Source organism: Pan paniscus, chromosome 1 (genome assembly GCF_029289425.2).
Source record: "Pan paniscus chromosome 1, NHGRI_mPanPan1-v2.0_pri, whole genome shotgun sequence".
NCBI lineage: Eukaryota > Metazoa > Chordata > Mammalia > Primates > Hominidae > Pan > Pan paniscus.
The window spans coordinates 78,595,409-78,622,556 of record NC_073249.2 but is presented as its reverse complement, the minus strand read 5'-3'; the positions used below and the strand labels follow the sequence as shown (position 1 = coordinate 78,622,556).

General features: G+C 38.9%; 1 protein-coding gene across 1 annotated transcript; it reads left to right on the top strand.

Moving 5' to 3' along the window:
• Positions 1-3,689: 3,689 nt before the first annotated feature.
• On the top strand, positions 3,690-26,861 carry LOC100968405 (putative dimethylaniline monooxygenase [N-oxide-forming] 6). Its single transcript, XM_008978298.5, is given in 8 exon segments — positions 3,690-3,821; positions 8,649-8,837; positions 11,816-11,978; positions 13,084-13,226; positions 15,018-15,091; positions 17,363-17,718; positions 19,598-19,670; positions 26,519-26,861. Coding segments are annotated over 8 exon segments (1,473 nt in total).
• Positions 26,862-27,148: the final 287 nt, after the last annotated feature.

Genomic DNA, 27,148 nt, shown 5'->3' with positions numbered 1-27,148 from the left:
TGCCGCTGTATCTGTAACATTGCAAACAATGCCTGGCATGCAGTAAATGCTCGATTAATACTTGTTGAATAACCCTCTGAAGGTTCCATACTCTCTAAAGTAAGAGTATCTTCTTCACACTCTCTAAAGTATGTCTTCTCACTATTCCCGTTTATAGGGTATTGGAAAAAACATAGCATCAAGTCATCAATTTTTGCTGGCTTAGCAAATTTGAACAGTTCAGTTTTTCATTAGTATATTGAGGATAATAATACCTGCCTCACAAGGTTAATGGAAGAAAATAAATGAAAAGCACTTTGAAATATGTGTCAGCATTCTGAAGATGTTCATTAATCTCAATCTATTCTTAATCCTGTTCTTGGAGTGGCTAGTGTGAACCATTAGGGGCTGCAAGCCTCAGTGGTATGACCTATAGAGCCCTGAGCTTTAAGGGAAAAGCATGGAACTTTAAGTACAAGGAGACATGGAAAGGCCACAAAGAGGTAGATTCCCAGCTGAGGGGGAGGTAGAGGAGCTCTGGAAATGATCACCTTTATCCCTGGCCTTAACATGTCTCTTCCTCCTGGGTCCTCCATAGTACTCAGGGTCAGCCTAAAGATGGTTCACCAGTAGAGAACTGCTGACGCTGAGGAAGAAGAAGACACTGTGGACAATGTTCTCCCCTTGTTTCATGATCTTGCTCACTTTGGCCTATCAAATAACTCCAGGGACTTCATCTTTTAGTTGATTAAGTACCTGGGATACCACCTTCTTATAGCTCTAAAGACACTGCCAAGCTATGAGAATGCAGGGGGAGGCAGGAGATCCACAAGGTCTGTTTTTCCTGATCATTTTTGAGTAACAGGACTTTCTGTGATCTCATTAAATCACAAATGCAGTCTCAATCCGGAAAATAGATCCCATCATATGTGATAATCAAAACCTTGGACTTTACTTTCAGCTGTAATCTTTTCAGTATTACCTTCAGCTGAACCTGCAGGTAGGGGAAGCCTGAGGTCCTGGAACGCAAGCATGAGGCTTTTCTCCTATATCGCCTTATGCTTCCACTCCTCCTCCCCATGATGCTGATGGAAAAGTTTCCAACCCTTTCGGAAAATTATATTTTCTGTCTTTGAAAAGCTGACATTTTACAAATCTCTTAATTTCTTAATACACTGAGGTGTATGCAGGAAATTAAGAGATTTGTAAAATGTTGAAGGGATATTAGTAATTACTTAATCCAATTTGCTTATCTTACAGGGAAGGATCTAAATTCCTGCAAGAATTATCCCAAAATATACAGCCAAAGAGATAAATCACTGAGTTTTTAACTATAATATTAGACAATTGTATGAATATTTTTAAAATTTATAAGAAGGCAGAACTGGCTTTCATTTAATATCATACGTATTACAAGAATTGGAAAGCTAAAAACCACATTTCTAAGACTCTCTTGCAGTTAGGGATTGGATGCAATTAGTTTTGCCAGTGAGACAGACATCTAGGCTCAGAAGGCAAAGGGAAGCAAAAGCTAAATTTTCGTGACAATGTTGATGGGCAAATGTATTCCAACAGGTGTGCTTACATCAGCTGAACTCCATGTTCCACCTTTTAGCCCCCCAATTTGTAGGTTGCAGGCATCTGCGGTGATAGAAGCAGTTTCCTGCTCTCTGGATAGTAGCTCTAGTGGTGTGACCTCTCCAGTCCTGCAGCAACCTCCTAGTTCCTGCTCTTTCAGCTCTTTGACCTTTTGCAAGCACCTAATTCCCTGTAGTATATACCTTTCTTCATGATATATAGTGTTTTTTATCTCCTGCACTAAATCATGAGTATATGCATATAAATCATAATATGAAATCTTAAAAACAGAAGTACTTTTGCTGAGGCATTAAGCATATAATCAGTCAGCAGGTCCCCAAACATCTAATTCCTGAATATCTCATATATCCTGTCTCCATTATCCATTCCTCTAATGCTACTCTAATTTAAGTCCTCAGTCTCTCTGGCCTAGATTGTTGAAATAACATCCTGGGTTTTTGGTCTCCTTGATTCTATTCACCGTCCGCTCTAGCCTCCAGGTGAATCTGATCTTGTCTGATGTTGTCACTTCCTTGTTAAAAATTCTCGAATGGACAACCGTAATCCAGAAGATAGTATCCAAACCTGTGATTGTGGCACTTCAGTATCCTTCATAACCTATGTCCTGCATGTTTAACCCATATTTTGCTATTCCCGTCACTTATGGTCCAGCAAAACTGAACTAATTGTAGTTCCCCCATCACGTGTTCTTACTTTTCTATGCATTTTCACATATTTTTCTCTCTGCCTTTTTTCTATTTCTTGTCCCTTATCTGTCTGGAAAACATCTATTCTTCCTTCAAGACTCAGCTGTCTTCTCACACTCCTTGAAGCCTCTCTTTTTCTTCCTCCAAGTGGACCTAGATTTTTCTTCCTACATGCTAGCACTACACTGAACCATACTTCCACTGTGACATTTATCATCTCCCTCAACACTAGACTTCATGGTTCCAGATGGAAAGCACTGTGTCTTCTCACCTTTGAATCCCCCAAAAGACTATTATAATGCATGACATATAGTAGGCTGTCAGTACAGTGAAAGGAATGGCCAGAGGAAGGAAAGGAGGGAAACAGAAGCAGAAAGGACAGGTATAGAAGCCGGAGGGAGCCAGAGACAAGGTTCAGAGACCACAATTCTGTCTTTTGAGTTCACTAGTTTTACAAGCTCATCTACAAGCGTTAGTTCAGCAACTCAGATCAGGCCCTAGGTTTCCAGAAATTTGAGCTACTTTTCACTGTTGGCACAACAAAACGTTTCATTATAGTCCAGGTGCATAGCCTTTGTTTATATATTCTATATTTCCAAAGCAAAAATAAATGAAAGAATCATTGTTCCCCTAATCTCCCAGGAGTTTCACCTTACAGCTCCAGTGGCCATGGCAGTCACTGTTTTATATTTTTTGTAACAACAACCAAAGACTTCATTCTTGCCTTTTTCCTACCCCTTTCTTTTTACTTCACCCACGCCTCCCCTGTTCTTCTCTTATCCCTACCACACTCAGTCCTTCTCTTTCAGATTTTACTATGGCTCTATACCATTAAAAATACAAGAAAAAAAAGGAATTTTTACTTTGAGAATAACTCCTCCCCCTTCCCCAATTTTTACATCAAAAGATATTGTTAAATGCCATTCTCTTCCATATTTCGAGAACTGCTGATTCTCTGGGGAGAGAAAGGTGATTGCTTAAGAGGTGAAGCCCCTTAGAGCATTCAAAATGAGGAGTGATTCTGTACAGAGGATATCATGCAGCAGGCTGGATGTCTAGTTCCAATTCCTTTATTTGTTACCTCTGAGACCTTGAAGAAGTAGTTTCTAGTCTCAGCATACCAAAGCGTCATCTGCAATTAAGAGCATTGGATTGATGATCTTCAAGGTCCTTCCTGCTCTAGCATTCACTGAATCTGCTATTTTTGACATATTGAATAATCAGAAGCAGCCAGTTTTAGAATCTTATTATAGCAAAAGTGGTAAAAATAATGAGCATATACTATCAATGTGCATCTATGTCTTCTTATGTTTGAGTGAGGATCCTGATACATAAACCTTGGCTGATAATTTCTACTGAAAAAAATCGTAAGTATTAAAGACACTCTTCTGAAGATGTTCTCTCCAGACTCTGCTACAGGCAATCATGAGCAAGAGGGTTGGCATCATCGGAGCTGGAGTCAGTGGCTTGGCTGCCATATGGTGCTGTCTGGAGGAGGGGCTGGAGCCCACTTGCTTTGAAAGAAGCGATGATGTTGGAGGCCTGTGGAAATTCTCGGTGAGTGGCACATCATTAGAACACCAGTGGAAGGAGATGGATTCCAATGCAAATCAAATCTGATCAGTTCTAATTCAGATTTAGAAGGCAGATCACAAAAGCTCCAAATCTGGAAAGTAAAATCTTACCTCTCCAATCACACTAATGCCCAAAAAAACTATTTCATACCAGCAAAATTTGTCCTGAAAAGGACATTTTCAGCTCATTAAACATCATCACCTGCATGGTGAAATCCAGATCTCCAAGCTGTAAAGGGCACTAATGTTGGTAATTAGTCAAAAATATACCATGGCCTTCCCAGGTAACTGAAACAATTCTATTCTTTATTGCTCTTAAATGCCAGGAACACGATTAGAAAAGAGACAAACAAACCTGGACTGAGATCCTGAGGTCAGAAGTCCTGAGTTCTAATTTCAACTTGTAGGTTTTCTAGGCAGATAAGATTTCAGGCCAGTTGCTTTTGTTTCCCTGGACCTCAAATGCTCATTTGTCAAATGCAGAGGATATGATTCTATAATTAACTTATGTCTATTGGGCAGATAGAAATTATTATAGATGATGATTGTGTGTGCGGCTGTTGAATAGCCTATCAGCTCCAAATCCAGAGGGAAAAATTATGGTCTTTGCCATTTGGGCTCATTGTAGAAATAATATAATTAGGAAATAGTCCTTGTAAACACATTTTTTTTTTTAAATTTCAAAGCCAAGTTTGGAGAAACTTCTAGTTCTTCTGTCCTGGATTTCCCAGCCATTGTAATCAGTTGTCGATGATACATATTTGGCTTGAAAACATATTCACATTATTCATATTGTAACTACTTCCTGTCCTGGTCTCAGTTACTGCTCTGCCTGCGCCAACAGCCTCCTCCAATAGAGTATATCAGTGTTAACTTAGAACACATTTTTATTCTTCTCCAAGCTTTTTTTAAAAAAATTTGTGGTTTTGTAACCCTGAAAGCACTCCATGAGATATAAGGTCATTAATTTTTATTTCCCAGTAGGGGGTAATCAAGAGTTAATATTTTTCAAGAATTTAATTTTCCTTATTTACATTTGCTCAGGGAAATGTGGACAGCTTAGAGTAAATCATAAAATGGCTTTCTACTATCTCCCTAGTAACAATTAAATGATGCTTGAGCATCTATTCTGGTAGTTTGTGCTAAGTACTGGGATGACAAATATGGAATATAATCACTCCTTGTAAATGGTTCCATTTCATTTGATTAAGCAAGCCATAATATAATTCCGCAATCCTTTGATAGCAAATGGGCAAAAACTCATTTGATAGCCGAACTTCTTCTGAAATCATAAGGTTAAATACCGTGAATTGGATCAACATGAAGCTAAGGCTCACTTTCTGTTGCACGGCAGAAATTTTATTGCATTTGACAGATTGCTGCCCCAGATCTCACTAGGAGTATTATGGAGCAAAATCCAAAAATGTACACATTCCAAAATATATCTGGCCCTAAGACTTTTAAAATAAGAGATTATATAACTACAACAACAAGATAGACCTTTTCACCATCAATTCAATCGACGAGTGCCTCGAGCGTTTAGAAGAGGGTGGACTACGGAAATCTTAGTAGGTCAAAGAAAACCTCCCACAGGGATGACACTTAGCCTTGAAGGATAACCCCAGACAAGCAAAATAGAGGACCACCTGTGACACAACTCCTAGAGAGTGCATTTCCCAACAAAGTCTGCGAATGGCACTCCATAGGCCTATGCAGTCATTGGCAGTGTGCCAGCACCAGGTTAAGAGAGACCAACAATCCATGAAAGGCACAGAAAAGGCAATGAACATGGTGTGTGCAGAGAGGGATCCATGAGTTAGCCAATATAGCCAGATCAGAAAGTTTACTTAAGGAAGCAATAATATGATACAAAGATCAGTAAGATTCAAAGTTGGATTCTGAGTTATCCACAAGAGGAAATTCTTCTTTTCCATAAGGTCCTGTCTATAAGCAAAATTCTACTCAAAGTCCTGGTGAGGATATGGACCCATACAAATATTCAAAACTTTAGCCCCCTCCACATACCCCAGCCCTTCCTTCTTTTCTTAGAAAAGTTGCTTGGCACAATATATAATCAGAGAGGGATTTTTTTTATGTGTTACATAAGACTTTATCTTGTAAGCCTTTTTTAGAAGGTGTTCTAGCAGACAGAAACCTGATAATTCTGAACTTTTCACTATTTGCTTTTTCTGAGAAATGAAAACCAAATGGGATTTAAATACTAGCAGGCTGAATGTGTGTTTTAAGTTTCATCCACTCCTAAATAGGGCCTCGTGTCCTCAAAAGATTTCATTACTGCTGTAATAAGAAGTTGCTTAACAGCCAGGTGCGGTGGCTCATGCCTATAATCCCAGCACTTTGGGAGGCCGAAGCGGGTGGATCACCAGAGGTCAGGAGTTCAAGATCAGCCTGGCCAACACAGAAAAACCCCGTCTCTACTAAAAACACAAAAATTAGCCAGGTGTGGTGGTGGGTGCCTGTAATCCCAGCTACTCAGGAGGCTGAGGCAGGAGAATCTCTTGAACCCAGGAGGCAGAGGTTGCAGTGACCTCAGATCATGCCACTGCACTCCAGCCTGGGCAATAGAGAAAGACTCCATTAAAAAAAAAAAAATGCTTACCAATAGGTTAGTAGCATTTTGATTGCAAAAGCTGAAGCCAGGACTATTTGAACTTTTCCCCACTCATTTATTCCTTTGTTCATTCAATGAATACATACTGTGTACTTTATGTGTAGGGTACTATATTAAGCATAAGCTGCAGATAAGAGGCCAGCCAGCACTTTAAAAGCCGTGAGAAAACAAGTATTAGAATAACTATAAGTGACTATATAATTAGGGCAATAAGGATAATGGGAGCTTAGTAAAACTAAAGATGATTTGGCAGTAGCTGAGAGGGAAGGTAAAGAAAGGCATGACAAAGTTGAAGGCAACTTTTGAGCATATTTCAAGGGCATATTTAGACAAGGAGATATGGGACTCATAAGCAGAGCTGGAATAGGAAAGAAGATCAAGGTGAACTGCTTAGATGCATGTACAACATTCTGAAATTAACCTCTGACTTTGCCCTCAAGTTACTTATGTTCTCGTGGGAAAGATGAGAGATGAACACAGTTATCATCCAAGACAGATGGTGCCCACAGCTGCTTAGATCTCTGGTTCCAGGGTAAAGCTCCCTCAGCTAGAGGCAGAGTCAAAGTTGAATTTCCTCCTTACTGGCTCAAACCACACCTCATATTGAAATAATAAAAATGCATGCTCCCTGGAGCAACTGACTTGTTATCTAATACATTTGCTTCTTTGTGTTTGTTTGGAGAACAGTCTTTTCGGAAAAATTCCAAGGAGCTGTAGTGTACCTACTCTTCTCTCCTTGTGTTATAATTGGCTGAGGTCAAGGGGCAAAAAAGCAGAGATTCATTCAAGATGGAAATATTCCAAGGCCTTAGCATCTGTTTCCCAGAACAGAGTCTTACATTCTTTAACCAGTCTCCATCCCACAGTTCAGCCCTGCCTCCTTTCAATAGGCAGCTGAAAAAACCTCCTTCCCACCTCTCCTTCTTCTCACAACCATCAGTAGAAGGCACTAGCTGTGGGTGAAAGGGAAGCACTCAGCCTGCCAAACTGCTGGACATGAGCCTTCACCCTTTTTCTGACCTCCACAAAAATTTTAAAAAGTTTAAATTCCTGTGCTTCCACGCTTATGAGAAATACAGCAACCATGAATAGAGGAAGATTATGTTTTCAGCTTGAGAAAAAATACTGAGGGATTGGGCAGCCCCCCACTTCCCCACGGGGACACAATCCTCTCAACCCTTTCCAGCACTTTTTGTCTCCCTCTTCCAGAGGTCATCTGGTGTGAGAGGGAGATACACATCTTGAATCCAGCAGCAACGTGACATTCCATCTCTTTCCCCCATTGCACAAGAGTCCCTTCCGGACCTCGGGAAGCAGAAGCTGCCAGCTCTGAAATGTATTTTCAAGGCAGCACATTGTGTGCACTTTTACCCTACCCTCACAACTGAGAGGAAATGTTTATTTTCAATTTAGCTTTTGACTGCTTCTAAAAAATAAGCCACTTTTCAATTACACAGAGGCTTTACAATGAAGTGCCAAGATTTAACACATGATCTAAGGGCTCTGGTTTCCTGTGTTTCTTTGGTGAGGAGTGAAGTCCAGCAACTGGTGAGCCAAAGAATAGGATTCATTTACAACAGAGCAGTGGTTCTCAAAGTGTGGTTCCTAAACCAGCCACATCAGCATCACCAGGAACTTGTTAGAAATGCAAACCACCCCAGACTCCACCCCAGACAGATTGAATCCGAAATTCTAAGAATAGGGCCCAAGAATCTACGGTCTAGGGAGCCTCCAGGTGATTCTCATTACGCCAAAGCTGGGAAACCACTGCAATATTGGGTTGTTGCCAGTGAAGAGTTTGCTAAACTCCAAAAGCAAATAAATAGGCTAGAAGTCAGAGCCTCTTCTAGACAGTTTTGTTTTTTGTTTTTTTTTTAACCTGAGTATAAGATCAGAACCAGTGGTGGCACAGGAGAAAGCAAAAACCACTAAGTGGCTATAAAGACAGAGCTAACACTGAGGGTAATTACAGTAAGAGGATTCACATGGAAAGAGCTCCAGTTCTGTGCCAGGTGCTACGCGAAGGGCTTTCCATTCCTTATCTTACTGAGAGCTTTTAATTTTTGTTTATGCTTTTAAACATGAAAAGGGTTTTAGTCAACCAAGAATTTAACCACTGTGTTCACTGAAGGGAACACAATTCTTGGCTTTCTCTTTAAGCTTTCTTATTCTCCCTAGGACCACACAGAAGAAGGCAGAGCCAGCATTTACCAGTCTGTATTCACGAACTCTTCCAAAGAAATGATGTGCTTTCCAGACTTCCCTTACCCGGATGATTACCCAAACTATATGCACCACAGCAAGCTCCAGGAATATATAAAGACATATGCTCAAAAGAAGGATCTTTTAAGATACATACAGTTTGAGGTAGGGGTCTCATAACTTGTACTGTTGAAATTAAGATATGTGTGGGTTAGAGAAAAAGGAGGCAGCAAACTATTATAAAAATTAGAGCCAAATGTTTGGGCACCTCAGTAATCAAATGTTGGCTCTGATTATAAAGCATTCATGCATTGATTTTTTTTCTCCTAGACTTATTAGTTCACTAGTCTCTGAGAGCTTTCAGACTACCTTAGAAAATGGAGGCAGCTAGCCCATCATTGCCCACTTTCCACCCTCATGCTCTGATGTTTTGGAAATAATCCAAAATGCTTTAGTATATATTAGGAATTTTGTCAGTTCAATGCCAATGAGTTGTGGTTCAAAAAATCACAGCATTTGGTAGGGATTCTCCCATTACATTATGAAAAGGTTAACAACTTAAATGGGAAATATACTTATTGCTCCCATCTTTACCCACTCAGTTCGTTAGTTTTTTTTATTAAAAAGACGAGATTTCAGCATTGTTTCTGCGAGAATAATGTTTTACATTTATTTGGGACTCTTTATTGAGCATTTCTGTCTGTATGTTTGGAACTCTTAACCTCAATTAACTGCTGCTAAATGCAGAATACATGCATATAGTGGGAAAAACCATCAGCAAAATTATGAACCATGGTGATATTTACATCATTATTTTACCTGGAGTAGCCCCAAATGTATAGTTAAAATAAAATTTTCCAATAGTCATTTTATTCCATTCATTCATTACATTCATTTGCTTCCATTATGGTGTTAATATCAACAAACATTAATGAAGTTCCTATTGTGTGCTTGCATTGTGCTATGTGTTATATGTAAAAGAAAAAGAGGTCTAAGACTTAGCTCTCAAGAAGTTATTTCAAAATAAATATATAAAGAGTAAGTAAAAAGATTCCAGTAACAATTTCAATCAAAGAGAAAATTTTTTAAAGCTGTTTATGATTTGTTTATAAATAAAACAATGCTATGGAGATCATGAAGCAAGAGGCAACACTTTGGGGGAAGGTATTTTCTAGAGGAGGTAAAATTTAGTTGTATTTAGTAGGTGTTTTAGATAAATGAGTGGCATGAGTAAAATTAGAGAGGTGGGAAAATGCCCTGCTCATTTGGAGAACAGTGGGCAAACCAAGTTGGTTAGGAGGGAGATATATATGCTAGGATGAGATATGGCCACATATATCAGTAAACTAGTGTGTACTGTGACTTTGAAAAATAGAGGATTATTTTGCAACCATGTAATAAAAGTCCAAAGAAGGGACATCCAGAGCTTATGTGATGGCACCAAAGTTCTCAAAGATTCAGCTTCACCCTTCTTAGCATGCGGCCTACATCATGAGGTTTGCCTTGTGGTCCAAAACAGTTGCTGAAGCTTGAGCCGTCACATCTGCCTTCTAGGCAAAAACAAAAAAAAAGGAAAGAATGAAGGGCAAAGGGATGTTCTCTCAGCTGAATCAGCTCCCCTTTTACAAATTCTCCTGAAAAAAACTGTCCAACATTGCTTATATCTCACAGGCCACCCTAGTTGCACAGGAACCTGGAAAATGCATCCCTTTTCTGTGTATGTTGTCGCTCCAAACAAAATCAGGGTTCTGTTAGTAAGAATGAAGGGAGAATGGACATTAGGGAAGCAATTTGCAGAATATGTCCCAGAAAAGTCTGTGGGAATAACAGAAAATAAAACTAAAAGAGTAAATTGGAAAAAAATTGTATGGACTTAATAGTAATCGCATTCAAAATGTAGAATAAGTTTTAGAGGCTGTGAAGTAACAGAAATTGAGCAGGAGACATGAAATGAATATAGTCCTTCAGGAAGATTAATCTGACAAGCAGGACAAAGGATGGCTTGTAGGAAATGGGAGACTGAAGACAGGCTAGTTATAGGTTCTTACCGTAGTCCATGCAAGGGAGTGATAAGGACTTGAATGAAGGCAGTGTTAGCAACCATGGAAAGAAAGCGTGAGATTGGGAGAGAAATATTGTTTAAACATGAGGCAAGGATGGAGAAATAACAAGGAAAACAAGTCATGGATTTGAAGCATAAGTGGCTGGGAGTTTCGTGTCATCATTCAAAGAAATAAGAAAGTCAGAAGCCAGTTTCAAAGGAAATTTAAGTAGGTCAATCAAAACCTGCTACATATGAGGAAGTATTAGGTGGCCCTCCAGATGGAAAGGTCAAGCTAAACTGGATAGAAGAGAGACCAAGGATAGATGTATTTGTATATTCATACCAAAGTTGCTAATTTTTTTTTTTTTTTGAGATGGAGTCTGGCTCTGTCGCCCAGGCTGGAGTGCAGTGGCGCAATCTCGGCTCACTGCAACCTCCGCCTCCCGGGTTCACACCATTCTCCTGCCTCAGCCTCCTGAGTAGCTGGGACTACAGGCGCCCGCCACCACGCCCGGCTAATTTTTTGTATTTTTAGTAGAGACGGGGTTTCACCATGCTAGCCAGGATGGTCTTGATCTCCTGACCTCGTCATCCACCCGCCTCGGCCTCCCAAAGTGCTGGGATTACAGGCATAAGCCACCGCGCCTGGCCGTAAAGTTGCTATATTTCTAAGATAAGAGTATTTATGCAGAGCAAAAGAGACGCCAACGATCAAACCTTGAGATATTCCCATATTTATTGAGTAGATGGAAGATGAGGTCAGAAAAGGAGGAAGCCATGTCAGTAGAGGGTAGCCATAAGAAAATAACACAGATTTGTTATATGACATCAATCACAAAAATATTCAGTGTGATTTACCCCTAAATCAACTAACTTGATGTCAAAAAGTAAATGTACTCCAGTGAGTAATTTTTCTTGTGAGATTCAAAGACTCACTGAAGATTCACTGTGACTCCAATTTTACTATCTTTCTATACATTTCTGAATGACCAAGAGAGCTCGTAACAATTATTTCCTCCACAGAAACAATGCAAGAAGGAAAAAAACTTTCACATATAGAATTATAAATAGAAAAATAAATTTTCTGGTTTTCTTAAAGACCCTGGTTTCCAGTATAAAGAAATGTCCCAGCTTCTTAGTCACTGGCCAATCGGTTGTTGTTACTGAAAAGGATGGGAAACAGGAATCTACTATTTTTGATGCTGTAATGATTTGTTCAGGACATCACGTATACCCCAATCTGCCAACTGATTCCTTTCCTGGTAAGTTTGGAAAATATATAATAATCTAGGGACTTATATGCAAACATCAAGAGTTAGAAACATATCTTTCTATAGGTATTACATAATGATTATTCTTAGATTTCAAAAGAAAAAAATTAAGTTTAATGATAGGATATAGTAATAAATAGCCTCATAAGTCCTTATATTAAAATAATCAAGGACTGCAAGCCAGAGATCAGACAAACACAAGTTCCTGTTTTACAGACAGTAACTCAAATATAAGTTCTGACAGCACACGGGGTCTCCAAGCACAGTTACATTCAAAAAAAGTAGAGTCCAACTGCCAAATGGTTTAAAGAAAGACACGTTTACTTATGTTATTTATAGGAGACTCCTAGGTTTCTAATTTCATCTTCATCCACAATTTGCAAATAAACTTTAGAATCTCAGTGATTTGTGTGTGGGTACACACATGGGTGTGTGTATAGCAGCATACTTCATTACCATCCAAAAGTGGCAAACCTCAAATAAATACAATATACATGGAGGCTGCCTTCCATTTTTCCTTCCTTCCTTGCCACAGGAACACAATCTACTCAAAGATATTAGAGTTTCCATGTCTAGGTATGATGTCCATAGGCCAAGGCAAATTAAAGAGTGAAGGTTCAGGAGGAATATAAGATTAAAACTCTTAATGTTAACGGGCAGCATATTTAATGTTTGTGAGCATGGGATCAGAACACCTGGCCTCAACTTACTATTCCACTAGTTCCTTACCACTTAACTTCTTTGTCTCAATTTCCTCTTCTTTTAAAATAGGGACAATAGCCCACCATGCAGGGATGTTATCAAGATTAAATAGTTAAAACGTGTAAAGCATTTGTCAGAGGATCTAGCCCACAGAGTTAACTTAATAAATATTAACCATTATTATTATCGAAACATACATTCTCATGCCTTAAGATTTTTTAAGGAACTAAAAGTAAGTTTTAGGGGGCTTAATGTCAAAAAATGCTAAATGGATAAATGCACTTCGACTAGGGAATTTTTTAATTACAACTGATAATAGGTTTAAAAAGACACAAAGAAAACATCTTCATAATTTCTGAAAATCAGTTCAAACAACTTGCCATGTTCCACTTAGGCCTGGAGCAGTTTTGAGGCAACTACCTCCATAGCCGGGATTATAAGAATCCAGAAGCCTTCAAGGGGAAGAGGGTCCTCGTGATTGGTCTGGGGAATTCGGGATCTGACATTGCTGTTGAGCTCAGCCGTCTGGCTACACAGGTACATGACGTAAAGGTTTTGGGAAATAAACCTAAGGTAGGGCTGTGCTTCTAAATCAGTAGCCAAGGCACTGAGGATGGTACTTCTATGCCACACCACAAGAGATCCACCTCTTCTATGTGGCCCTTCAAATCAAGGAGGACTTGAGACATCCTCCATGTGAAGCCAGGTAATGTGGCCCATGCTAGTAAGGAAGTACATTCCATTGAATCCAGAAGTAAGTGCATGAGTGTGTGTATGTACAGATGAGTGTGTATGTGTGTATTTCTTGTTTTCATTTTATATTCTGATCACCTCCAAATAGACTAGTTCCTGGTCAGGCTTAATCTTTATTTATTTAACAGTATTTATTATAACATATCATGCAAAAAGCACTGTGTTTACCACTCTGAAGTTCTGAAAGATATGCATGACTTGGTATTTACTAACATTAATTTAATCAACAGCAGATGCTCAACAAATATTGGGCACTTACTATGCTTACTATGTGTCAGAACTATGATAAACTAAAAATAAATGCATAAATAAGTTAGACTAGTTCCTGACTTCAAGAAAGAGTCAATGGATGGAGATGGAGTTGACAGGTACACACAGACTATCACCAGAGGAGATGGTGAGTCTTCCAGTAGAATTAGGTGTGGCAATAGCAACACAGGGAAAAGAGAATCTAACTTAGCCTGGATGAGGTCAAGGAAGACTTCTCAGAGGACTCCAAGCTAAATCATGTATCATCGATAGACCCTGAAGAAACAACATATTTTTAAGAAAACAGGTTCTCAATGAATAAATTCTTAAATGGATGTAAATAAAACCTAAATTTTTTAAACTAAAAATTCCCTTCAGTTATCACAAAGTTAAAGTCTATTTTGCAAAGACGGTAAAATAGATAAGCAGCCAGACTCATCTCAGGGCTGAGGCAGTTGCCATGGTTTGGGTTGCTCAGGAGAAGTCCTTGGGGTATGTGTATAGGGAGAACTGGAAAAGGCAACCAGAGACAGAGAACAGAATTAAATCCTTGACATCTCATCAGCCTAATTTCAGCTAGAGATTTAGCTACACTTTTCCCACACCTAGTCCACTATCACCAGCCACAACCACTGGGGCTCACTGGATCATCTGGTCCCTACCAGACTTGCCATCTTAGTCTATGAGTATGTGAAGATTAAACCATCACAGTTGAACACAGAGCCCTCTTGTTCCTAGAGGTATGATTCTAATCCTTTCAACAACTACACACCAGCCCTCAGGGGCAGTGAAAGAATCCTGTCTCTACTAGTTTAAATTTTAGACTTTAAAAAAATTTTTTTTTATTTTAAGTTCTGGGATACATGTACAGAACATGCATAGGTCTGCACATGCCATGGTGGTTTGCTGCACCTATCAACCCTTCATCTAGATTTTAAGCCCCACATGCATTAGGTATTTGTCTTAATGCTCTCCCTCCCCTAGCCCTCCACCCTGCCGACAGGCCTTGGTGTGTGTTGTTCCCCTTCCTGTGTCCATGTGTTCTCATGATTCAACTCCTGCTTATGAGTGAGAACATGCGGTGTTCGGTTTTCTGTTCCTGTGTTAGTTTGCTGAGGATGATGGTTTCCAGCTTCATCCATGTCCCTGCAAAGGACATGAACTCATTCTTTTTTATGGCTGCTAGACAACTTATTTAGACTCGCCTTTTAAAAGTGTTCCTACTTGGATATTGAGGAAAATGCACGGAAGTGCCCAAAGAAGTGTTTTGTGTTTGCTTATTTCTTACAGAGTAATGCTGAAATCTGTGTTGCTTTTCCCCACCAGGTCATTATCAGTACCAGAAGTGCTTCCTGGGTCATGAGTCGGGTCTGGGATGATGGCTATCCTCGGGATATGATGTATGTTACCCGCTTTGCATCCTTTCTCCGGAATGTCCTTCCTTCATTCATCTCTGACTGGTTATATGTCCAGAAGATGAACACGTGGTTTAAGCATGAGAACTATGGCCTGATGCCTTTAAATGGGTACTTAAAAATGGAAATTTTTTTTATTCAAAAAAGGGGGGCACTCATTTAATGAATTTATTCTCTCTAGAACTTACTTTTGTTGTCTCATTGAGCCTAGAAACATTAAACTCAAGGTTTCACAGGTGACGGAATATGCCCAGAGACCACGTATGGCTTGGAAAACTTATTGAAATTAGTCCAGTACAGAAAGGGTATGGAAAAATCTGAAATGGAGATGACGCAGGCAGATAAATCACCCTGACATGCATGATTCATTTGTGGTAGCTACAAGCTATAGCATAGAACTTTGAGGACTGAACAAACTCAAATTGGTTTTTTGGAAGAATATCTTGTCCGTGCTTATGGGTGTATGAAGACATCAATAATAATACTTGCTTCTCAAGATGGTTGTGGTATTCAATAATATAAAAATATAAAAATTGCTTTCTAAATGATAAAGCTTTAAAAAATTGGTTCTTCTTAGTCTCAATTTTTCTAATGTGCTTCAAAGGAGCAAATAACAAAATAGTGTTAATCAACATGTCTCAGCAAGTAGGAAGTCTCAAAACAAAAGTGCACACTTCCTCCACCCCTGAAATGTTGACATTTTTGCAGAACCATCAGGAGGCATGAACACATAAAGTAATGGAGAGTCACAACTAACATGGCCTGTAAGATTAGTCAGATTCATTTATTTACTTCTTTACAGAGACAGGGCCCAACACTTACTAATTAGGAAGTCATTCCAGGTAGAAGAATCAGCATATCAATAGAAAAAAAGAATATTTAAGTTGGTAAGAAAAGAAAGAATTGAGAAATTTTATCTCCTGGCCCATGCTAGCCAAAAAGTTTCATTGTGTTTAGAGAAAGATGGTAAGAAAAAGGAGGAACTGTAAATCAAAAGAGCAAATGCCAGATTTAGGAGCTAAACTGTCAGTCCAAAGCACTTATACTACCAAGTCTTGCAGGCTGCTATAACCCTTTAAAAAATGTTGATTTTATGCATTTAAAATTATGTTTAACACTGGGGCTTGCTTGACAGTAGAGGGTGGGAGGAGGAAGAGAATCAGAAAAAAATACTTATCAGGTACTATGCTTATTACCCAGGTGACAAAATTATCTATACACCAAACCCCTGTGACACACAATTTACTTATATAACAAACCATGGACCCCCAAACCTAAAATAAAAGTTTTTAAAAATTATGTTTAATATAATAAGTCCCATAGCTTGAGCTAGTTAAGATTTTTTATCTTGTAAGAGTAACTATAAATTATATTTTGGCCTTGCCATTTAGACAATTAAAACATAGTTTTAGAAATTCATTCATTCTGAAAACTAAGCTTCCTTTTGGAAAGGGTTCCAATTACCCTAAGTTTCTGGAGGGAGAAAGGGGGAGGAAAAACAGGTTTCATTGTGGTCTATGTTTTGCTACCTTGTAAGGTAAAAGAAGAGGTTGCAGGATTAGATAGAAAATGATGTGGAAGTATAGAGACAAATTTCAGGATTTACAAGGTTTCTTTGTGTCTGAGATACTTGCAGGAAATTCCGGAATCTCAAAGGAAACTTAAATCAAAATGAAATATATTGTCCTGAAAAATATTATTCCTAGAATTTTGGCAACTAAAATGCAATATCAAAGTTGTTACACTTTTTTGTGGACACAGCTGATGAAAGAAAACCAAACATGGCAATAAAACTTCCCACCACTGCAAGTCTGATTTCTCCATGTAAGACAAGACTTTAAAGTTATGATAATATTGCACTTATAACAACAGTGCTTGCATGTGCCAGGAACTGTTTTAAGTGCTTTAAGGATAATTGATCATTTAATTTTCACAACAACCTATGAGGAAGATTCCATCATCATCCCCATTTTATACATAAAGAAACAAATACAGAAAAGTAACAACTAGTAAGAGATGGAGCTAGGTTATGAACCTGGGCCATCTGCTTCCAGATTTGGCGTTCTTAACCACTTTAGCATGTCTGTAAATTAGTTTTAGTCTCATTTAGGAAAGGAATTGCCATGAGAGAAGAGAGTCAATGGCACTCATGCTGATGTTTAACTGCTCGATGTTATTTCAATGTTATGGGCTGTTGCAGGTATTTCTTGGAAATGAGCTATTTACAGCAAGGGTGTTTGCCTCTCATTGCTGTAGTTCCCTGAGAAAAGAGCCTGTGTTCAATGATGAGCTCCCATCCCGCATCCTGTGTGGCACTCTGTCTATCAAGCCCAGTGTGAAGGAGTTCACGGAAACCTCAGCTGTGTTTGAGGATGGGACCGTATTTGAGGCTATCGACTCTGTCATCTTTGCAACAGGCTATGATTATTCCTACCCCTTCCTTGATGAGACCATCATGAAAAGCAGAAACAATGAGGTTACCTTGTTGAAAGGCATCTTCCCCCCACTAATGGAGAAGCCAACCTTGGCTGTGATTGGCTTGGTTCAGTCCCTTGGAGCTGCCATCCCCACAGCAGACCTGCAAGCCCGGTGGGCTGCTAAAGTATTTGCAAGTAGGTGGGCCATTCTGTCTTTCATTCATTTTATCAATGAACATTTACTGAACACCTGCTATATGCAAAGCACTTTGCTAGGGATACAATGAGAAAAAGGCAAACATGTTCCTTGACCTCTCAAAGCTTAAAATGGGGTGTGGGGGATGCCATAATAGGGGAAATCTGGGGGGGTTCTAGTGAGGGGAGTTGGACTGTTGCACAGAGCAAACAGTATACAGGAAGTCATAAAGGTGAGGGAAAGCATGAAATGTGTAAGGACCCAGAAACATTTTGGTGGAAGGGAATATAAAGCAGAGGCAGGGAGTGGCAAGAAATATAGGTTTATAAGCCACGTTAAAGAGCTTAAACTTCTCATAGGGATTAAGGACTTTGCAAGATTTTAAGCAAGAAAAAAATAGCAGAGGATAACTGCAATGTCAGGCTACATTATGAAGATTGGAAGGGCCCTGGTGAGGGTTGGAGGTGTGCCAGAAACCTCACTGGTGTCAACTTCTGTCAGAATAACAAAGTCAGGCCACTCTGATTCTCATGACAATCTTCTTCTTCTCTCCCTCTACTCTAGACCTCATGGTCTCCAGGGGCTACAAGCATGCTTATGTGAGGAAATCAAGAATATGAGGATTACATGGAGAAAGGCAATGTCTCAAATATATTAATTTACTCCAGTCATACTGAATATTATCATTATTATTGAAAAGTGTTCTTTTATTCATGTATTCTCCAAAATATTGACCAATATAGGTATAACTTACCTAACATAACTAATCCATAAAAACTTACACTATTGGTAATTAATAAACCATTACAATCATGGAATATATGTATATATATTGTCTAAAACTTTGTAGATAAATAAATTTCTATTTCAATTACACCATGAAAGATCATTATTTAAATAAACCCCATCATGAAATCTTTTGTAAAGGTGCTCCCTGCAAAATACTTCTATTGCCTTTTTCCTTTGAAAGGTACAACAATGCCAAGAGCCTGAGGTATTATGAGAAGACTGGATATAGTTCATAAACCTAAGAAATTTACATAAAGCAAATGGTATCATTTATTTATTCAGCAAATACTTATTGAACACCTACTATGTGTCAGGCTCTAACCTGGCACTTAGGACACAACAACAAATGAAGCAGAACAAAATTCTGGCCTCTTACTTTCTAGCAGGGTGTCCAGCCAATATCAATCATAGGGTACTACCAGGCTGACATAAGACCCTAACGATGACTGGGAAATATTCATGCACTGCAAATTTTAGAGCAACTTTCTTCCACTGTTACAAAGGCAAATAAGCTACCATCACCAGTTAAAAGAAGTGGCATTGATGTAGTGAAATTCACAAAAAGCTAAAACTTGTCTGCTGCCCCTTAAAACACCTTACATAGCTGCAGAAGATGTTTAAAATCCTATGCTTCCTTCTATTACCTCATTTAAAATGCCAGAAACCTTAAAGGGAACTGTTTTACCAGATTCTTTCTTCAGAGAAGTTTTAGGATGAGGATACAGAAAAAAAAAAAGGAAGAAATTATTAAGCTATTATATGCATGAAGTGTACTGAGCACATATGTTGAGGATTAGGTCCTCTATAATGTTACCGAAATAAGAGACTGAGTGATTTGAAGCTACGAATGTCTCTGCTGTCACTATCTCACTACAGGCCAGCTTTGCCATTCCCAAAGGTTCATTAACTTTTCAGATCTTTATTTCTATGAACTGGTATTTTGCTAAAGATATCAAAGACATCTCCAGCTCCTCTTAATACAAAAGTTTTCAGGAATACAGTTTATAAAAACCAAATGATTTCCATCATATGTCATTATATATTTCTGATTTGTGTTTTTCAATATTTTTCTCTTCATTTCTTTTCTAGACTCATGTACCCTGCCAACCGCGAATGAAATGATGGATGACACTGATGAGAAAATGGGGGAAAAACTCAAGTGGTAAGCAGCTAACTGTACTTGCTAATAGAGCAAGTCCTAAAATGTGCCTTTATATGTAGAAAAACATTAATATGCTTTAATATTGTCATTAGTCAGAGTTTACATTTTCTGAACACTTGCAATAATCAAAAAATGTTTAGATAGTAAACAGTCATCACACTTCTCTTGTGTAACTCAAGAATAGAGGTTTTCTATCAGGGATAATTTTGCCCTCCAGGGGACATATGGCAAAATCTGGAGACACTTTTGGTCATTGTGAGTGGAGAGGGCATGCTACCAGCATCTTATGGGTAGAGAACAGGGATTCTGCTAACCATCCAACAATGCAGAGCACAGTCCATCAAAACAAATAATTATCTGGCTCAAAATGTCAATAGTGCTGAGGTTAAGAAACAACTCTATAAATGACTACAGTTGACCTTTGAACAACACAGGTTTGAATTATTTGGGTCCACTTATACGTGGATTTTTTTCAATTAACATAATGCAGACTGGGCACGGCAGCTCACGCCTGTAATCCCAGCACTTTGTGGGGCTGAGGCGGGTGGATTACCTGAGGTCAGGAGTTTGAGACCAGTCTGGCCAACATGGTAAAACCCTGTCTCTACTAAAAATACAAAAAAATTAGTTGGGCGTGGTGGTGTGCACCTGTAATCCCAGCTACTCGGGAAGCTGAGGCAGGGGAATTGCTTGAATCAGGGAGGTGGAGGTTGCAGCGAGCCGAGATCGTACCACCGCACTCTAGCCTAGGTGACAGAGTGAGACTCCATCTCACAAAAAAAAAAAAAAAAAAAAAAATGCAATTTTTTGGAGATTTGCAGCAATTTAAAAAACTCAAGGCCAGGCACAGTGGCTCACGCCTGTAATCCCAGCACTTTGAGAGGCCGAGGTGCGTGGATCATGAGGTCAGGAGATCGAGACCATACTGGCTAACATGGTGAAACCCCGTCTCTACTAAAAATACACCAAAATTAGCCGGGCGTGGTGGCAGGCGCCTGTAGTCCCAGCTACTCGGGACGCTGAGGCAAGAGAATGGCATGAACCCAGGAAGCGGAGCTTGCAGTGAGCCCAGATTGTGCCACTGCACTCCAGTCTGGGCAACAGAGTGAGACTCCGTCTCAAAAAAAAAAAAAAAAAAAACCTCAAAGATGAATTGTGTAGCCTAGAAATATTGAAAAAAATTAAGAAAAAGATGCCATGTTTAAAATATTTTTAGATACTAGTCTATTTTATCATTTACTACCATAAAATATACACAAATCTATTATTAAAAAATTAAAATTTATCAAAACTAAATGCATACATACAAACTCTTACAGACTATACATGGCACCATTCATAGTCAAGAGAAATGTAAACAAACATAAAGATGCAATATTGTCATAACTGCATAAAATGTAGCACATAATGTACTAGTATAATAATTTTGCAGTCACCTCTTGTTGGTATTGCAGTGAGCTCAAGTGTTTTGAGTATCTACTTAAAATGCTCTGTGACATTAGTCATTTTCACCTGAGCAGTTCATATCTCCAGTAAATTCTGCATCACAGTAAAAAGTGAACTCTCAAGGTTCTCACATATTTTTATCATGTTTAGTGCACTACCTTAAGCCTTTAATAACACCATGGGCTCCATATGAAGTGTCATTAATGATGTTGGAAGTGCTCCCAAGAAGCAAAGAAAAGTTACGACATTATAATAAAAAAACTGAGTTGCTTAATATATACTATACATTGAGGTCTGCAGCTATAGTTGCCCACTATTTCAAGATAAATGAATCCAGTGCAACTATGCCAGCAGGCATGAAATCTTGCACTTTTTGTAAAATATCTTTTTATTTTGGATTGAAAATGCAGCTTTTTATGTGGGTGCAGGATTGCTATAAGAAAGTATACATATAGACTCTAATATAATTTGAGAAAAAGTGAAGTTATTATATGACAAAGCAAAAGGAAGGTGAAGGATCTAGAGCTGGAAAAGTTAATGCCAGCAAAGGATGATTTGATTATATCAGAAAGAGTTTGGCTTAAAAAATGTCAAGATAACAGGAGACATGCATGCTGCCAACCAAGAAGAAGGAGATGAATTCCCAGATGTCATTATGAAAATCATTGAGGAGGAAGGATTTCTGCCTGAACAGATTTTTAACGCAGACAGAAGTGCCCTATTCTGGAAAACAAAAAAAAAGCCACAAAGGCCATTAATAAGGAGCAGAAGTGAGCACCAAGATTAGGCAGGAAAGAATAAGCTAACTACTGTTTTGTGCAAATGCAGTCAGATTTATGATCAGGATGGCCCCTATCTATGAAGCTGCCCCCTCAAGCCTCAAAGGGAAAAGATGAATATCAGCTTCCTATCTTTTGGTTATACAAGACCCTTTTTCTGGATTAGCTCTGTCAATGCTTTGTCCCTGAAGTCAGAAAGTTCTTGCCAATAAGAGACTGCCTTTTAAAGTTTTTTTGATATAGACAATGCCCCTGACCACCCAGAACCCCATGAGTTCAACATGGAAGGCATCGAAGTAGTCTAATTTCCCCCAAACACAACATTCTAATTCAGCCTTTATATCAGGGAGTCATAAGGACCTTTAAGGCTCATCACATACCATACTCTATGGAAAAGATAGTCAATGCTGTGGAAGATAACCCAACAGAGAGAACATCATGAAATTCTGGAAGGATTATACCATTGAAGATGCCCTAATTGTTATAGAAAAAGCCATGAAAGCCATCAATCCTAAAACAACATATCTCTCCTGGAGAAAACTATGTCCAGATGTTATATATGACTTCAGAGGATTTACAACAGACCAGTCACAGAAATCACGAAAAAGATTATGGATATGGCAAAATAAAAAGGCGAGGGTGAAGGGTTTCAAGATATGGATCATGGAGAAATTCAACAGCTAATAGACACCACTAATAGACACTTTTAATTCCACACTAGAGGAACTAAAAGATGACTTGATGGAGATGAGTCCTTCCAAAGCAGTGCCATATGAGAACGAAGACATAGAACAAGCCATGCCAGAAATAAATTGACATTAGATAATCTGGCAGACAGTTTCCAGTTATTTAAGACTTCTTTTGACTTATTTTATATAACATGGACCCTTATATGATACAGGTACTGAAACTAAAGCAAATGATAGAGAAGGATTACTACCATATAGAAAATTTTTAGAGAAATAAAAAGGCAAAAGTCAGACAGAAATTACAATGTATTTCCATAATTACACCAATGGGCCTGCCTCTCCTGCCCCCAATTCTATCTCCTCCATCTCTTCTGCTTCTGCCACCCCTGAAACAGCAAGACCAACCCCTTCTGTTTCTCCTCCTCCTCCTCAGCCTACTCAACATAAAGTTGATGACGATGAAGACATTTATGATAAACCACTTCCATTTAATGAATAGTAAACATATTTTTTCTTCCTCATAATTTTCTTAATAACATTTTCTTTTCTCCATATTACTTTATTATAAAATAGTATTTAATATGTATGACATATAAAATATGTGTTAATCAACTGTTTGCATTATTGGTAAGGCTTCCAGTCAACAGGTTATTAAGAGTTAAGTATGTGGGGAGTCCAAAGTTATATATGGATTTTTGACTGCAAGAGGGCTCAATGCCCCTAACCCCTGAGTTCTTCCAAAGTCAACTGATATAGGAAGTTTCTTTACTTTTTCAAACATTTAACATGGCATTGATATGTCAACCTAAAGGAAAACACTGAGGCAAATTTAATATAAAAAGAGAATTGATTTGGGCCAAGTTTGAGGACTGCAACTCGGGAGCACAGAGTCAAATTGTCCTGAATATACACTCCGTTGGCAGCAGTTACAAGTAGGTTTTTTAAAGGAAATACAAAAGAGTCAACTTCTAAGTTGTTTACCAAGAACTTACATTAAAATTATATAAGCTATTGATTGGCTATATACTGTTCTTCGTATCACAAATTCTAGGAATATGAAGATGATGAGTGAGATAGCTAGTCAGGAATAAAAATGCCTTTTAACAATTGCCCCCAGGCATTGGTAGAGGGCAGCATGACAAGTCCAATACACGTGGCTCTCTAGGCTTGATAAATTTTGCATACCTCACATAGCGCAGACTACTCTGAGCTATTTTTCTTCTCTCACATTGAATGCCACAATGTAGTCACCCATTCAGGGCCTAGAGAGGAAAAGAAATGGAACCCTCAGATTCAACAAAACCTCCCCTGCACAACTTCATCCAGTTCACGAACAACTTTCAGAGTTGGGCACTTTTATGTGCTAACAATTCATGCAGCTTGATACCCTTTCCTTTAGAGCCCAGTAGAAATAAAAATGAGGAAATAGGTTAAAATGTTCATCTTATTGCTTAAATGATAAGCTGCTCTTCAGAGTTTCAAAAAGCAAATTACTCCACATTCCAACTAAAAGAACTATAGAGGCGGAAAGGAGGTGATCTCTTTACTCTCTGTCATAAAAGGTAATGGCCAACACCCCTATAACAAAAGACAGGTTAACAAGAGAAAATGTAACAGATTTATTATGTGCACATGTGTGCATGAGAGCCTTACAAAACATGAACTCAAAGGAGGGCCAGATCATTCATGTTTAAATATTCTCTTCACTAGGGTTAGGGGAGATGGAAGTGTAAAAGTAAATGATTTTTCAGAGGAAATTAATAAGTCCAAAGAACAGCAGCTTAGACCCAGTTTCTCTGGGCTTTGGGGGAGGTGTAATCACCCAACAGATTCATCTTGCTCACTGCCCAGAAAAGCTGATGCCCTGAGAACAGCAGGTTTTTCCAATAGAGAGAGTTTAATAAACACACAGCTGTCAGAGGCATTTGAACCAGAGTGACTCCATCTTGAATAGGGGCTGGGTAAAATGAGGCTGAGACCCACTAGGCTGCATTCCCAGGAGGTTAGGCATTCTTAGTCACAGGATGAGAAAAGAGGCCAGCACAAGATTCAGGTCACAAAGACCTGGCTGATAAAACAGGATTCAGTAACGAAGCTGGCCAAAACCCACCAAAACCAAGATGATGAAAAAAGTGACCTCTGGTTGTCCTCACTACTCATTATATGCTGATTATAATGAATTAGCATGCTAGAAGACACTCCCACCAGCACTGTGATAGTTTACAAATGCCATGGCAATATCAGGAAGTTACCCTATATAGTCTAAAAAGGGGAGGAACCCTCAGTTCTGGGAACTGCCCATTTCTTTCCTGGAAAACTTATGAATAATCCACCCCTTGTTTAACATGTAATCAAGAAGTAACTATAAGTATACTCAGTTGAGCAGCCCATGCCACTGCTCTGCCTATGAAGTAGCCATTCTTTTATTCCTTTACTTTCTTAATAAACTTGCTTTCACTTTATGGACTGGCCCTGAATTCTTTCTTGTGAGAGGTCCAAGAACCCTCTTTTGGGTTCTGGCCGGCTAAACGGAAGGGCAGGAGTTTATTACTACTCAAATCAGCCTCCATGAAAATTCAGAGGCTAGATTTTTTTAAGGATAGTTTGGTAGTCAGGGGCTAGGGAATGGGGAATGCTGATTGGTTGGGTCAGGGATGAAACCATAGGGAGTCAAAGCTTGTCTTCTGGTCTTCCTGGGAGGAGACCACATGACAAGATGAACCAGTTTACCAGTCCGGGTAGTGCCAGCTGGCCCATCAGAATGCAGGGTCTGAAAAATATCTTGAGCACCAATGGTAGGTTTTATAATGGTGATGTTATCCATAGGAGCAATTGGGGATTTCTGACTGCATGACTCCTGAGCCCTAATTTCTTATCTTGTGGCTAATTTGTTAGTTCTATAAAAGCAGTCTGATCTCCAAGCAAGGAGGGGGTTTGTTTTGGGAAAGGGCTGTTACCATCTTTGTTTCAAAGTTAAACTGTAAACTAAATGTCTCCCATAGTTAGCTTGGCCTATGCTCAGGAATGAATAACGGCAGCTTGGAGATTAGAAGAAAGATGGAGTAATTACATTTTTTTTCACATTTTTTTCACTGTCATAATTTTTTTAAAGGTGATTTCAGAGGTAACATCACAGGACATGGGAGACTAAAGGGAGGAAAGTATGTCAAACAAAGGCTGTCCTGTTCTGCAGACGAAACCTCACAGAAAGCAACTCTTAAGAGTCAGTAGCCTATGATGAAAGTTTCTCTGTCAGACATTCAGCGGTGCCTGACTCTCAGTCTCTCTCTCCTGCAAGTTAATCTTTCCTAGAGTGGGCAAGGGAGGCCTCCGAGAAAGCCTAGTTTCCATCTTCTGTTTACTTCCTTTTATTTTCTCCACAGATAAAAATCTCCTTCACAAAAGGCAGCTTTTCAGGGCTGTTTCTGTCTGCAGGCCCTCTGAAGAGCCATCTCAAAATCTGTCAACGAAGTATATATTTTGCAGTAAAATATTTTTTGTTTTCTTTAGTATGAAACAATTTATATTATTAGATTACAGGAGTATTAAAACCATCCATGATCTCACTTTTAAACAAACCAATCTGAAAGTCTAACATTGGGGCAGATTCTAAGCAATGTCTTATAAAGAATAATTATGTGTTAATGAGTAAACTAAGTTAATTAGTCTCCTTAAACCAGAGGGTCAGTTTACTCCAGGCCACATGGTCAAAGGCAAAAGTCCAACATTACATCAAACTCAAATAGAGATTAGGAAGGAGGAGAAAAGCAGCTCACTTAGCTAAAGAAAAAACAATAAATTCAATTTTGTGGAAAAGGAGGGCATAAATGGAGGTGCTATCTAAAATGTTATTTTTCTGAAAGAAAAAATAAGAAATTAATGCTCCTATTTGCAACTGTAACACTTATTCCAGTATGTTCTCTTCTTTCTTCAGGTTTGGCCAAAGCCAGACTTTGCAGACAGATTACATCACATATATGGATGAGCTGGGCTCTTTCATAGGGGCCAAGCCTAACATACCATGGCTCTTCCTGACAGATCCCCGCCTGGCCCTGGAGGTGTACTTTGGCCCTTGCAGCCCATACCAGTTTCGACTGATGGGACCAGGGAAGTGGGATGGGGCCAGAAATGCCATCCTGACCCAGTGGAACCGGACAGTGAAGGCAACCAGGACAAGAGTTGTCAGTGAAGTTCAGCGACCCCATCCCTTTTACAATTTGCTTAAAATGCTCTCATTCCCATTACTCCTTCTGGCTGTTACACTTACATTTTATTAATGAGAAAGTCTTTGAGGTCTCAAAATTCAGCACAGAAGTGTAATCACACAATACAACACACACACACACACACACATACACACACACAATCACAACATAGTTCCTCTCTCCTTTCCTGAAGATATGAAAATCCGTCTTGGCCCATTTGAATTAAAGTATAAGTAAAATGGAAAATACTCAGCCTCTCTCTCTCTGTTGGGAATCTGTTCTCTAAAAGGCTTTTCACATGCTGAATTGGCAAATTTGGGGATGCTTAAGATAAGACAGGAAGTCGAATAAGCATGAGC